General features: G+C 41.7%; 1 protein-coding gene across 1 annotated transcript; it reads left to right on the top strand.

The window, feature by feature from the left end:
- The first annotated feature begins 720 nt into the window (after positions 1-720).
- On the top strand, positions 721-14,692 carry FYTTD1 (forty-two-three domain containing 1). The gene is made up of 9 exons (XM_018075022.2): positions 721-758; positions 3,852-3,983; positions 6,638-6,783; positions 7,545-7,657; positions 8,586-8,682; positions 9,631-9,692; positions 10,542-10,616; positions 11,430-11,556; positions 12,652-14,692. The coding sequence occupies exons 1-9, from the start codon at positions 749-751 to the stop codon at positions 12,745-12,747; spliced, it is 858 nt and encodes a 285-aa protein (XP_017930511.1). The 5' UTR covers positions 721-748; the 3' UTR covers positions 12,748-14,692.
- Positions 14,693-14,894: the final 202 nt, after the last annotated feature.

The following is a 14,894-nucleotide window of genomic DNA, read 5'->3' as shown; positions in this document are numbered from 1 at the left end:
TTCTTCCTTATATGTAAAAATATTCTTCCTTATATCCTTATATATATATTCTTCCTTATATTATATTCCAGTTTAAAGCCATTATCCCTTCCCTATTGCCACAGGCCCTGCTAAAAAGCTTGTCCCATCTTATAGGCCCATTTCAAGTACTGAAAGGCTGCAATGTGGTCTCCCCGGAGCCTTCTTTCCTCCAGGCTGAACAACCCCAGCTCTCTCAGCCCTTCCTCATACGAGAAGTGCTCCATCCTTCCAATCATCTCAGCACTCCATCGGACCTCCAGCCAGCCCATGATTTCATGCCCTGTTCTCCAAGCCCCCAGCACAGGGCACCCTGCCAACAGCCCTGCCTCCCAGCGCCCCACGCCGATGTGGCAGGGCCCTTCCCAAGGACACGGCTGTCCTAGAGAAGCCCCTCCCGGCGAGCGGCCTCGCACCGCCAGCGGTACCCGCTTTCCCCGGCAGCGCCCCCCGCCCGCCGTACCTGCTCCTCCCGGCAGCCAGGGGCGCCGTGCAGAGGGGCGGCCGCGACGCTTCCCCGGCCGGACTTCTGTGGCCTGGGCGGGCTGGAGCTGATGAGCATCGCGCGGGCGGTTGCCGGGGGGGCGGTCCATGGTCTTAGGGAGTGGTGGCGGCGGGACTTGTGGAGGCGGCCATGAGCGTGTCGGCTGCGGGCATCGCTCCCGGCTCCTCGGCGCGGCGGGGGCCCGCACGGCGGGCGGCGGCGACGGGCCTGGAGAAGATATTCGACATGTCGCTGGGTGGGACGGGGGGTGCCTGCCGCTGCGGGGTACGGGGCGGAGGGCTCGGCTGAACCAGTGTCGAGGCCGCGGGGGGGCGGAATGAACCATCGGGCCTGTGCAGAGGCACCGCGCGGGAGGAAACCACGGGAGCGGGGCGGCGGGGAACAGGGACCCTCCATAGCGGGAGCGGCGGGGGGCGAGACCCGTTCTGTGTCTCCGGGAGCGGCGCTGCTCCCTGACCCGGGGATCGCCGTCCCTGGCCGGGGAAGAGCCGGGCCCCCGTTGTGCCGCCTGAGTGTCCGAGCAGGCTGCAGACCAGGGCTTTGCGGGCTTTTGGCCTGGTGAGGCCCTCAGTCCCCGGGCCCTTGGCTGGGCGGCCCTCGGGGAGCGTCCCAGGGCCTCGCCTGGCGCTCGCAGCTGTAGACGGGTGAGGTTTGGTTGTCTCTCAGCTGGCCTTGCCCTTTTATTCTTCTCAGGTCTGTAAGTCGACAATGGCAAGTCTCCCGTGTAGCCCCTTTGCAGTATAGTATCCATTATCCAGCGTGACGTCGCCTCTGCCGTGTAGTTTCCTGTGACAGTCTGCCCCGTTCTCCCCTGCCCTCCCATGGCAGGAGGGGGGGTGTGTTAGGAAGGTGCACAGGCTCATTACAGACCTGCAGGGCTGTGTCTCTCTGGCATGTATGAGAAACTGTCATCCACGCTATAGGTATTTCAGCGAGGTATCTCAGAGTAATTCTGTTCTGCTGCTTTGTACTGAGTCCCCTTAACAGTCGGGGACAATCTGGTTCATTTCTGGAGTGCATCTTCCAGTTTAGTTTTATTTAAAAAAAAGAAAACTAAAAAATTTGGTTTGTATGCTCCAAGACTGCTCTGTGATGCCACCAGAGTGTGATAGATTGGTGCTGTCAGGAGATGTTCTTCAAAAAGAAGAATCACAGTGTGAACTGGAATTATTAATGGCAGACTTGGCCTTTGTGGACCATCATAAAATAAGAGGATTTGCACAGTTTTTCCTTCTGTAAATAAACCAGTGGAATTCTTTGCTTTGGCAATGAAGATAACTTCTGAAATGACATTTAGAGTTTGTCTGAATGTGGAGTAGCTTGAGAGCATTCATAGAAAACTATATACCTGTGTTTATTTATAGCACACAACCTTTGTTTGCAGGGTTACTGAGGTAAATAGTTACTGATTCTGAGTGGCTTGTTGTATTTTCATATCTTCTAATGCTAACCTAGCCAAGTCACTGCTACATTCCTGGCCATTGACTAATAGCAGATTGCAGAGGACTGTTGTAGTGCCATGAGGATGTTTGCTTAAGGTGGTGGTGTGAGCAGGTGTAAAGAGTGTCATCCATGGCTACTGTCCTCAAGTCAAAGCTCCTTGGTCTGGTATAAACAAAGAGCAGATGCAGTCCCACATCTGTCCGGATAGCAAAGGAACTGACACAACCTTAATCGAGGAAACCTTAAGATCGAGATCTCAAAGTTGACTAAATTCTCATGTAACAAAGATTAATTGTATTTTTGTTGTGTTATGTGCAGCTCATCTGAAGCTGAGCTTCCAGTTTGATACTGTTCCCAGATGATTCTGCTGTTCCAGCTGTAGGTGTGATCTCTGATCTCAGGCAAGATAGGAGAGTGCTGCAGTGTGTCTCCACTAACAAATGCACAAAGTCCCAAATGTCCTTCATTTCCACAAATAAGAGAGTAACTGAAACTTAAGTCCTTTTGTTAAAAACTTGTAACCCTGTGTGCAGCAATATCTGACTTGCAAAAATGGGATTTAAGATGAAGCACATAAACTGTGAAGCAAGAGCCTATGTTCTTTGAACATGGTGGTTTGTGTCACAGGTCCATAGGAGTGGAAGCAGCCATTGTGTGGAATTACATGTTCTGCTCTAACAGCTTTGGAAGTTTTAGTTTTTGTTGAACATCACTTTATTTGTGGTGCTATGTTCAAATAACGCTCCTGGCTGAGTACTAATCCTTGCTCTAGGGATAACCCCTTTGGTAAAGAAGATTTTATAGATATCTGATATTGGGTGACCTGTATCCATATTCATTGTCCTAATAGATTTTACCTGAATATTCAATCATATTTGCAGCAAAGTGAGCTGATTTTTGTAGTTGTGTTTTTTACGCTGTTTTCTCTGTTCTACCCCATCTGAGTCCATTTGAACTCAAATGTTATGGGGTTACTCTTACAAACAGAGTAACCCCATTCCCATCTCTCCTTGACTCAGAAAAGGTTGTCCACATGTTTGTGGAGGCTCCCTCTTGAAACCTGAAGTCTTTATCAGTTGTGCTCTCAGGACTGAGATGCAGCAAACACAGTTTGACAATTTCCTTTATGGTATTTTTGTGAACAAGATCACAGTCAGATAAAAGCTGCCACACACAGTTGCTTTACTCTTCTCTTGAGCTGGCTACCAGGTCAGTGAAGGAAATCAGACTGGTGTGGCATGATTTGTACTTGATGGACCTGCTGTTCACTTTTCATCAGCTTATTCCTTATTCCTACTCTAGAACCAATTAATAATTTGTCCAACATCGTTTCCCAGGACAACAGATGAGATGATTGCTTTGGATTGCAAGTATCTGGGGAGAGAAGTCTTGTTTTTTTCCCATCATCTCAGTTTCTGTGAACATCTGAGAGTAACTGGTGGCCCAAGTTCTCTCTATGTGATTTTTCTTAGGTAACTTTTAAAATCAAAGAACTAAGGCTGGAATTGACATTTTATCTGGAATCTGCAAAGTCTGGGAGTGAGATGGGATTGCTTTTTTTTTAACAGTGTACAAAAACTAACGGAGTCATTCAGTTTAAAATTTAATGCTGGACTGAATGTGATAATCTTACAAGCCTCTTGAATTTTCTGGGTGTATGCAACTCCTTCCCTTTTTCTAAAGTGTTATAAAGTAAGTATTGTAAGACTAACAGGGACTAGAAGTTTATTGCAATGTTTCTAGAACCTTAACTTGTATGTGCTGCCTTTGCAAGATTGACTGGTCTGTTTTCCATGACTCCAGGCTGCTCAGGAGGTTTTATTCAGTATGTCAAATTTTATTCAGTGTGTCAAATTTTTCTTTTTTTTTTTCTTTCTTCTTGCAGATGATATAATTAAGTTGAACAAGAAAGAAGAGAGAAAGCAATATTCTCCCAAAATAAAAAGAGGGCTTCAGCAGAATCAAACTCGACAGTTCAGTCCTCCAGGCTCCAAGTGGGGAGTCCGACAGCAGAAGGGTGTGTATGCCAAACATAATGTGGATTGCACAGTGTCTTTTTTGAGATGAAATGTAACCTAATGAAATGCATGGATTGACATGGTCGATTCAGGTGTCTTTCAAATAGTGTCATATACACTTCTGATTATGATTCAGTTTTTTCCTAATCTGTTTATATTTGATTTTGTTTCTGGTTTAGTGTGAGAAAATGATGAACATGTTTGGCCATCAGGGAGCTTGAGGGACTGTCTGACTCAAGGAGGGATTGGCTTTCTTTCTGATTCTTTAGATTTATTTTAATTTTGGAAATTGTGTTGATCCTTTGTCCCTTTTCAGAGATGGACAGAACGAGTGCTTATGCCAAAGCCTGTGCAGTAGGAAACGTGGAGGCCTTGCCAGAACTCAGAGCTTTGGGAAAAAAAGACAGCATATTTATATTTGCTGACTAGAATTCTCTTTGTAGGCCTCCCCAAAATATCTGTTACTGCAGCCTGCAATGCTGGCTCTGGAATATATAAATGAATAGTGCAGAGTCTGAATTGGCTTTTCTTGGTATGAGCTTGGGATGCAAAGAAAGTACTGTGTCAGCCTTCTTAAGCCAGTGTTTTTACAATGGAATACAAAAAGGGGAAAAAAAATCATACAGGCAGGGAGTGAAGAGAGGAAGAGTACACAGTAACATCTTTGCTGTCAGTTCCCCTGAGTAACTGCAAGTGTTTTTTGATAGACAAGAGATATATTTGAAAATGTTCTCAGGCTTTAGTCAAGTACGTGGCCAGCACCTGCTTGAAGTATAGTCTGGTTTTGCTTACAATTAATTTTGAGAAGTATGTTTTTAGCACTGGATGATCAAAATATGGAAAAATATTGGCTAATCAGGGAGCTTATCACCTCAGTACAAGCTAGTTAGGTGCTTAGATTAAGACATGCAATTTCTTGTTTAGTAGCATTCATTTAAAACAAAGACCCATCTGTCTGGTGTATGTGCAAAGATCCCCATTTTTTCTTTGTCTTGCTTAGTGTTGTAGCAGCAACTTGTCATTAATGTCTTAGACACAAATGTCTTTGGGCATCAGTGGACTGTCATGTTGTTCAGGGCTCAGGTTATGTTATTGGTGCATCTCTAATAAATTGATGACAGTGCAGGAAAAAATTTTACATCTCTCAGCCCAAGTGTGAGAATATTTGTGTGGGTGAAGAGTAAGTGATTTTAAGCTGTAGATTATCAAAACATGTAGGCTCTTTTAATGACTGCAGTTGTCAAGTGTAATTGTTTATCATCTAAAGGGCACAAAAGAAACAAGTATTAGAATTTAGAATTTCAGGAGGAACTCGAGCTGAAGCTAAATACAACTGCCTTGGCAGTTACTTTTCTCTGTTGGAACCTTCCCTGCTTGCCTGCCCGTGTTGTAGGAGAGGTTTTTTTGCAGAGTTGCCAGATTCATGACATATTGAAACATTGTGAATAGCGTTAACTGCTCCCTCCTATACAGTTCCACACATTTTTTTCCATTGAAAACAAACATGTCTTACATTGTTTTTAGGCAGAAGGAGTCATTAAATAGTTCTTCTGGGCATTCTAGTTATTAGTAGCTAATAACCAGTAGATTTATTGCTGTTCTGGTGCTATTGGAGTTATTCTGATAAATAGTAAATCCTCTGTTTGTGGACAGCTACAGAAACCACAGATGATCAATAGCATTTCATTCCTTGCCAAACTCTCTGGAAAGAAATGAGGACCTTGAGCGGGGACTCTTTTCAGCTTTTTACTTCAGAGAGAGGAACATTGTTCATTTAAATAAAAGTTGTCCTTGGTGATAGACAGAATGCAGCTGCACAAAGCCCTGTGCAGCCTGAGCTGACTTGGAGGTTGTCATTTATTCTGGTTCAGAGGTTGGTCCAGAAACCTTGTGAGGTCTCTTTCAGCCTAAGCAACCCTGCTTCTCAGCTTTTCTCTTGGAAAAGGAGAGCATTTGCTAACCAGCCACAAAATGTGGGTACACATCAGGTCTCCATGGCAGATCGATCTAAACTGGGTTCTGGTCTGTGATTTGCCTCATGTGATGGCTCCTGTCTCACGAGGAAGCACAGATTTATTATGAATGCTGTTAAGTCAGATATGTTAAAACTAGATGTGTCTGTTGCTGGAGAGCTGACCCCGTAGGCTAAATGTGTTTTGCAGTCTGAGATTCTAGAGGGGGTGATGCTTTGGGACAAAACTGAAGCATGATCTGTATTCATAGCATGAAGATAAATGGTTCCATACAGGGCTAATCCAACCCTTGTAACTGGAGATACTACAGACCTCAGACTTACAAACCTTTTATATTCAAAGGCTGCTTTCAATCCTAAGTTTGTCCAGACTGCCATGCAGAGTTCTAATTGAAAACACTTTAAATGTGATGTAATTCATGCACTGTTTAATATGATTCTGTGGGCCAATTGCTATGTTCTTTCTCTGTAAACCACGTCTTGGGAACCTCTGATTGAAATAAATAATCTTTGAAGCTGATTTTTTTTTTCTTTAAATTAAACTGGTAACTTAAAGTTTCCTGAATGGGGAGGGAGCTGAGGGTTTTTTTTGGTTTGGTTTGGTTTTATATTATTCAGTACTTGATGAAGTTCCATTTCACAGTATTTTAAGAATTTTTGAACTTTTTGTGCTTGTTGCAGCTTATGGTAAGAACCGTTTGGGGCGCAGAAAGAAGATAGCAGGGAAGAAGCGTTCTTATGGAGTTATAACAGGCCTGGCAGCCAAGAAAGCACTGGGTTCATACAAAGAAGTCAGTCCTCTGCACAGACAGCCACTGAGTGAGAAGGTAAGTAATGCAATCCTAGTGACTCATGTCAGAACAGGTTAAAAAAATAAGACACAAGTGCATCAGAACAGTGCTACTGAAATATAAAATGGAGACATATGGTACAAACTTTTGTTAAATTGGGGATGTGTTAGCTGAGTTCTTGTTTGTTTTGAGGGGGCTGGATAATGACTAGGTGTGAAAGTAGTTTTTAACACCTAATTGGGTTGCAAGTCATGAAAATTGAAGTACAGAAGTATATTCTGTGCAAGTATGGAGGGAGTTACTGTATTTTTACAAGAAAAATAAATTGGTTTTGTTACAAACCAATGATTCAGCCAACCTGCAAGTGTTAAGCATGTGCTTACCATTACAAAAATGGAAGTTTTTGTAGAATACTAAACTTCATCAGTAGGCTCCCTATTCTGCACTCTTCCAGTGCATTGGTGCCTGTTTCATTCAGTATTGGAGAATGGGGATTGCTTTTGGATTTGTGAAGAAGACTAATTTTAACGACATGTGGAACGTGGATTTTGTCAGTTTAGGGAGATGGAGTGATGAAAAAGTAACTGCTAAGTTCTGCTGCTTTTTCTTTTCTCTCCTGGTAATGTGGAAAATAGAGAATTCATGAAAGTGTAGAAGGTATTTTCAAATGACATTAGACTGTGAAAGGTAGGCAAAGCTAAAGGCGTTCTGTATGCAGTTTGTAAATGGAAATTGAAAGAAAAATGTTTGGGTGTGTGCAGTATACATTATGGTGTATATATTTATTGTTTTTTAAGAATGCACAGAGGAATTATCCAGTTTTGAAAAGGAAAACAAACCTGCAGAGACAATCTGAAATGCAGAGAAAACAAGCTCCTGCCCTCCGGAGGACTGCCCCACTGAATAGGAGGTAAAATACCAAGCCTGATTTCTGAACTCTTCTTGGCAACTTTCCATAGGGAGTCTTGTTTGACAGGACCAAGTCAAAGAGAAGACAGTAGGTCCTGGCAGTAGCAATATGGTCAAGGCTACCTTGTGTGTGACATTCTACAAATCTGGGAGCCAAGTGTGGGACAAACATGGTCTCCATACAAAGCCAGATATTTAATACCAGGTAGAGCACTGAGGAAGTACCTCTATTTGTGAGCAGCTGGTATCCTGCCTTGAGTTAGATCATAGGCAGCCTGTATTTGAGCATCCTGGTCTAGAGGAAGGTGTCTCTGGCCATGTCAGAGAGGTTGGAACTTGGAGATCTTTAAGGTCCCTTCCAATCCAAACCATTCTGTGTTTCTATGATCCTGTATGGAAATGGCCAGTGTGAATTTCCATGCCTTTAAAGTGTCAGCCGTGGTTTAGTGAACTTCCCAGACGAAATGCCTTTGTGGAAGCTGGTGACACCTACAGCTTCATGGAAGCCATTACACGTTTTATTTGTGCTGGAATTAACACCTCTTATAATAAACTGTAACCCAACTCCAGGATGAAAGTTTTCACTGTGTGACTCTATTGTTGAAAGTGTAAATAAACTTTCTTTATACATATCAATTTTCTTTTTTCATCTAATTAGCAATGTTTAAAGTGCTGGAGGATCGTGATCAAAGCGAAAAGCAAAATTAAGGACCATACTGTCGTGTGACATTAGACAGTGATTTCTCCATTTAGGAGTAACGTGTTTTGTTCCTAGTAGATGAGGAGCTTATCCCAGCTGGAGTGTTCAGCCTCAAAGAGGCAGCACTGCACATGCCCTTGGTTTGGGCACTTTCTTGACTTTCACAGTAGTCTCTCTAAGGGTTATCTGTGGAACCTTTGATAACTCTATTTTTTAATAAATATTACAGGAATAACATGCCATCCACTTTTGTCAGAATTGGAAACAAACTAAATCAGCAGAAAGACACTCGTCAAGCAACTTTCCTGTTTAGAAGGGGCCTGAAGGTAATAAAAATTACTGAAAGCAACAAGAAAATTGTGCCACAGGTTCTAAGCTAACCTGTGACACTGATATTAAGGAATCAACTTCCAGTATCAGATCTGAGTAGAAACTTCAGGTGTTCTGGGGATAGGCTCAGATTCTTCTAGGGAAGTGTGCTTGTCCTCTTCATTTACTGTAATCCATCGAGTCTTGCTTCTCATCCCAGTGTAGGTGGGCTATTCTGAGGGGCATGGAACTTGTCAGTGTTTGAGGGGGATTGCAAGGTATTCATTTTTTGCTTAAAACTAAATGTTAGAAAGCGCTGTCCAGCTTTCAGAAGTTGCTCTCAGGTGAAGAATAGAGCAGAAATACTTTTCGGAATCTGATTATGATTTAGTTTGTGTTTTTAGTTATTCTGGGGTTATTTATTTTAGTTATTTAAGTTCTTATTTTAGTTTCTTAGTGATTTATTTCAGGTTTTTTGAGTAAGATCCAGAGAATAGAGGGTGTACTGTGAAAGAAAAGTGGTAGATTTGGTTTTCATTTGTGCCCTCATTCTACATGTACCAATGTGTGAGTGTAAGTAGCTGCTGTCTTCCTTACACATGGATTGCAAAATTACAGACAGGATCAGGAACTAGACAGGTTTTTCTTGCTGGCCTTGTAGCATTTTGGTGTATCTTAGTAAAGTATATGTTTGCTGGCATAGTCCTCCAAAATGTTGCCACCTCTCTATTTGTTACTGTCATTGGTGGTTTTGTTTAAATCGTTTTGCACTCTTAAAGTAATTTGTTTCCAATGTCTTACAAATAGGACAGTTATCTTCGAAGATCCTCTGACAGTACAACCCTCTTAGTGCAGAGTGTACAAACAGCTTTAAACCTCTATTTTTGAACTTCTGTTATTTCCAGCTGCTTCGATAGGAATTGAAACAGTGTTCAAGTCTGGTGTCTGTATTGGTGTGTTTTCAGGTGCAGGCCCAGGTGCAGTCAGCAGATGATCTCGATAATCAGACAGTAAAGAGAACTCGTCAGTAAGTATCTAATTTGGAAAACTTTGGTTTTGTTACTCATGCAATTCTTGTTTTAGCTCAGACTTCCTGGCTATGATAGTTGAATGACGTGGTTTTTTACCCTCTAGGCACATCAAGGAGAGTGACAGTGATCCTCCCCCTATTCTCAGTTATTTACTAAATTATCTTCTAATTTAACCAGGAGGAGTTTGTTTGCATAAGAAGCTTGCAGGAATGGGGGGGAAGGTGGTGGCTTCAGAGGATCAGACTAATCTCTAGTACTCATGAATACTGCATGGACTGGAGGAAAAATTCTAATGTCAGTGTTCTCCTTAGCTCTTGATGTAATTTTCATTTTATTTAATATGCATATAAGCCTATGAAGCACTTTGGAAATGAAAAAGGCAGATGACAAAGTAGGCACTCAGGTCTCCCCCCACATATTTTTCCCATATCATTTGTGCCTGCTGGGCTCTTCACAGTGTTTGTTGGGAACACAACAGGCTGAGCAAGCAGCAGGTGCCACAGACTGCAGTCTGTCACCTCGTGGATTTGCTGTGAGGATCATTTTGGCCTCATGTTTGGCAAAAAAATCAATGTTTTAAAAAAGTGAACACTTGGGTCAGTGCTGTAGTTCTGGTGCACCTTGACAGAATGTGATCCAGCACTCACCTGAATAGGTTTAGGTGATATAAAAGCTACAACAGTCAATAGCCACGTGTCTTGTAACTGCTTGTGGTCTTTGTACTGGCCAACATTCTGAAAGGTTGTACATCCTATACTGACCAGTGTTTTGGACACACCTTTAAAGATACTCTGACTGAAATTTCTGCAACATTTTTGTAAGTGATTTCTGTTTTTTCAAACTAGGTGGCGAACTTCTACCACAAGTGGAGGGATCCTGACTGTGTCTATTGACAACCCAGGAGCAATCATAACCCCAATGTGAGTTTTCAATTAAGTTTTGAAATGTTCTGAACGTTGTGAAATTACTGCTCTGAGCTGTTTAGCAAGTTCCTAGCAGGTATTTCAGGTGACCTCAAAGTCACAGCTTCTTGTGAAGGTTTTGAAATCTGGCCCCTTTCAGAGTGTTTCTGAGCTATATTTAAATAAAATCACCTCTGGATTTCACATGTCATCTCCTAGTTAGGAGCTTGATGTGGTGTACAGAGTGCAAGAGTGTTGGGCTGGTAGATTTTCATCTTGTCTCCCCCTTCCAAATCAGATTGTGTGGCAGCTGTTTTCCTCCTCTGTCTGAATGGAAATCAATGAGCACCTAGTTGATGAGTGATGGTAATAATTCGTCCCTGATTCATAAAAATACTGCTGGAGTTATGCATAGAGAGAGCATTGCCGTATTTGTCTTTGGGAAGTTGATGGTACTGCTGTTTATAGGTGTTGTATTTTTAAAAATGTCTTGAGTAGCTTTTTTCATTAGTAGCATTTTATCAGTAAGGAAGACTGTACCAATTTTTTTTTTAATGGAAATAATTAACTGCAAATTATGTGTTTGTCAGTAGAATTGAGAGATAAAAAATAAGATGGCTGCCTGCAGGGATACTTGCTGTCTGATAACAATAACAAATGGTCCCTTTTAATAGTTCTGCCTGACTTTTACCTTCTTGAATTTGTGCCTTCCCTCTATTCAGCCAGCCTGATCAAATGGCTTGATGAAAAATTCATACCTCTGTCAGCATTAAGGCTTTATTGCATAAAACACATATTCATCATGTCCTTTGTAACATTCTTCTTTCACAGTTCCCAGAAATTACGATTAACTCGTACTCCTGTGCCACCATTTCTCATGAAGAGGGACCAATCTGAAGAGAAGAAGATTCCAAAAGGGGTTCCATTGCAGTTTGATATTAACAGTGTTGGAAAACAGGTAAATGCAGTTTCTTTCCATAACCGTGGAATTAGTTCAGGACTGATAAAAGCCAGCGAGGCACCTTCCTCCTTGACTCTCTAGTGACAGAAAGAGGGAACTAGTGACAACTACTTGTTTCCACTTCCAGTTCTTCCACTAACTTGCTGTGTAACTTCAAGCAAGTAGCTAAACTCACTGTTCCTGTTCTTCTAGTTCATGTCTTGCACGCCCACTTGATTTAAATGGGATTGAAAATGTTTAATATTCCTTAAAGCCTTCTGGTGTTCCTGCTGTGCTGCTCGTGTCAGCAACTGTGTGTAACTCAGGGATGAGCTGCTTAAACCTGTGTAACCTGCATGGAACCCTGGCAGCTGAATTTTTAAGGCAACTTTTGCTATGCATGTAGGAAAAAAAAAATCAAATGTGATGGTGTAAAGGCTTGAAAGATGAGCAATTTTTCCCAAGTTTCATGAAGACAGGCAATTTGGGGCAGGAATCCTCATGCTGTCATTGAAGGAATTCTTACAGGTGACAGAGTTAAGTGCTGTTCTTGTAATGAGCTCCTTAGTGTTAGCTGTAGAAAACTGCATGGAGTCAAGGCATTGGTCTGGATCTGTTCCATCCATGAATAAGTATGTCAAAAATAGTCTACTACAGTACTCTAAAATTAATTGAACTTTTGGATTAGACTCCAGCCTGCTGCTGCAACTGGGCGAACTGGAAAGCAGCCTGCATTAACACAGTGAAAAGGACACATTTATTGAAGTTGCAGAGAATCTGTTTGCGGAAACGTGTATTGGAAGTTCCCTTTTTCAGGCTGGCTGTCCTCAGCTTAACCTATCATATTTTTAGGAGGCTTTGAGTAATGACATTGTGTACCATGTGTTCTTTATGAATTCTGAGAAATGCAAGCTCTTGAAGTGTAGTCCAATCTGATTTTTAAATAGTGTAGGGAATGATGAAATCAAACCTTCTTTTTAAAAAATCCAAGTGAGGCAATTAAGGAGTCAAGTGGTGATACAGATTGAAGAAAAGGGTATTCTTGACTCCATTATGTTGATTAAAATAACCCAGCATCTTTGAAGTTTATGGTTAAATGGCTTTATTTTTCAGACAGGGATGACGCTGAATGAGCGATTTGGGATCCTGAAGGAGCAGAGAACTGCACTGTCTCAGAACAAAGGAAGCCGCTTTGTAACAGTGGGCTAAGCTGGCACATGGACTTGGGCACTGATCCCACCGACCTGAGAACCTGAGATACAAGTGGGCAGAAGAACACAGCATATGTCACTGAAATTCTCCAGACATCTTGCTAAGATGGTGGCAGAGCTATCTCTCCTTTTTACTTTTGCTTTGAATGGTAAAAGACATGATGCCCTGAGGGAGAAAAAGTGGGAGTGGCACCATCACCTGGTTGGAAAACATTCTGTTGCCCAGCTGACAACAAACACTGGTTTTTTATTCATATCACAATTGAAAAACAAACAAGAATTTTAGAAGTTGTGGGGTTTTTTTCATTTAGGAGCGCTCAGTATCTGTTCTTTGGCCCCTCTGTTATGGTAAGAAGACTGTGTAAAAGTGTTTCATTACAAACCCCATCTTAGGGTTTTTTAGGGACTGCCTCTGAGCTCTCCCTTGGACTGCAGTTTGGCACAGAGCCTCAGTCCATGGATACTTTGATAGTGATGTAGCGGCATTTTTTCATGGGAGAATTGGTTCTGTACTTCTTTGTGCTTTTAAAGTTCTATTTTTTTCCTTTCTTGAAAACTAAATGTTTTGCATCCTCATTTTCACAAATAAAGCTGTTAGCTGAGACCCAAAATACGAAACTGGGATGGAGACTATTCTACCCTTACCCTTAAAACTGGTCCAGATCGTATATTGTATTGGAGAAGTACTGCAGAGGCAGTATGAGAGTCATTTAGATTACAAATAGCTCAAGTTCATCTTCCTCTGTAAATGGGGTTTGTCTGTCTCCTTTTTTTCTTAAACTTTAGCTTTCTATTTCTTTTCAAAAGGTTTTTCACAAGCTTAATGCAATAACTTCACATTTTTTAATAATTTCACAGGAAAAAATGCAGCAGTTAACAAGGAAGTCAGCAGTATGGTAGAATTCCTTACCCTCCCAGACACAGGATTGTCATCCTGCGTACCTTGCCCCAGAGGGTTTTTTCTGGCTCTTAGAAATAGCTGGAGGGAAGCAATCTAATGGCACTTGTTTGTGTATACCAAAGAGAGGTAAGATGTGAAGCTGATCCAAAGTGGTCAGACATCTGGAAATTGGCTGAAATTGGGGAATATTGCTGAATGAAAAGCCCTTGGTTTGCCAGCATGTGTAAGGCATTAAGCAGGAGCATGTAGTCACTTGCTCTAAGCTTAGCTCTGTGCATCAGAATCTGCAGGAAGTAACAACCAGGGCCTCCTCAGTCTGAATTTATATAATCCCTAAAAAAGAGGCACTTCTTCAGAATTCCTTAACTGATGAGCCTAGCACTGACCTATAGCGATGAGGTTTAGGTAGAGTCAGGTAAAAAAGTGGTTGTCCTACTGCATCCAGGAATGTTTATGGTGTTTGAAACAGGTTTTAACTCCTTTTCATGTTCTTGAAGAATTTACATTTGACTTCTGACAGTTTGTTTCCTTTTTATCTCAAATTCCAAGTTAACTAGCATATACTGGCAACTTCAACCTTGAAGAGCATTTGACAGCAGAAGGGCTTTTTTTATGTATAGGAGTTTTGAAGTCAGAGCGCACTCTGATGCTATATAGTACTTAAACCCTTATTTTTAATGTTGAAAAATATACCTTAGCAGAAGCAAACTAAACGTAATGGTGTTAAGATTTCTTTCTTAATTACTAGTAGGAAATTTTTTTTTAAAAAACTGTCCTACTGTTAGAATTCGAGTAGATAAAGTGTTGTCAGTCATCCTGTTCCAGTGTATACGTTTTCCATGTGCCAGGATGCAACAAAAAAATTCTTTTGCATCAACATAGATGCAAAACATTGATGCAATGCATCAAAAAGTGCTGGTTTGTATTTAATGAGAAGATGCTTTACACTGTACTTTTTGGTATTTTTTGGAGAAGTTATTACATTTGATCTATTCTGAAGCTGTTAATTTTTTTTTTTTTTAATAAAAGGTTACAGGTTTCATACTGTCGTGTTCCTGTTATAACCACCTGGGCAATGCTCTCGTTATGTGAATTTTCTGATAGCGTGCAAGGGGTTCTTACTGATGAAATTCTTATTAAATGTTCTGAAGAACACAGCAAAAAGCAGCTTAATTTAAAGAGGGCTCGTGCTCGTTGCCCAGCTTAACACCCTGACAGTTGAGCGCTTCTTGGAGTGGCACCGT

This window comes from Manacus vitellinus, unplaced genomic scaffold (assembly GCF_001715985.3).
Source record: "Manacus vitellinus isolate BGI_N305 unplaced genomic scaffold, ASM171598v3 scaffold_29_pilon, whole genome shotgun sequence".
NCBI lineage: Eukaryota > Metazoa > Chordata > Aves > Passeriformes > Pipridae > Manacus > Manacus vitellinus.
Note: the sequence above shows the minus strand (reverse complement) of the source record. Positions and strands in the feature narration are given on the sequence as shown.

Bases quoted from the DNA above. Each gene is read 5' to 3' on its own strand.
- FYTTD1 (XM_018075022.2), top strand. The intron at 3,984-6,637 runs GTGTGTATGCCA...TGCTTGTTGCAG, and splicing joins GGGAGTCCGACAGCAGAAGG to CTTATGGTAAGAACCGTTTG. The intron at 6,784-7,544 runs GTAAGTAATGCA...TTGTTTTTTAAG, and splicing joins GACAGCCACTGAGTGAGAAG to AATGCACAGAGGAATTATCC.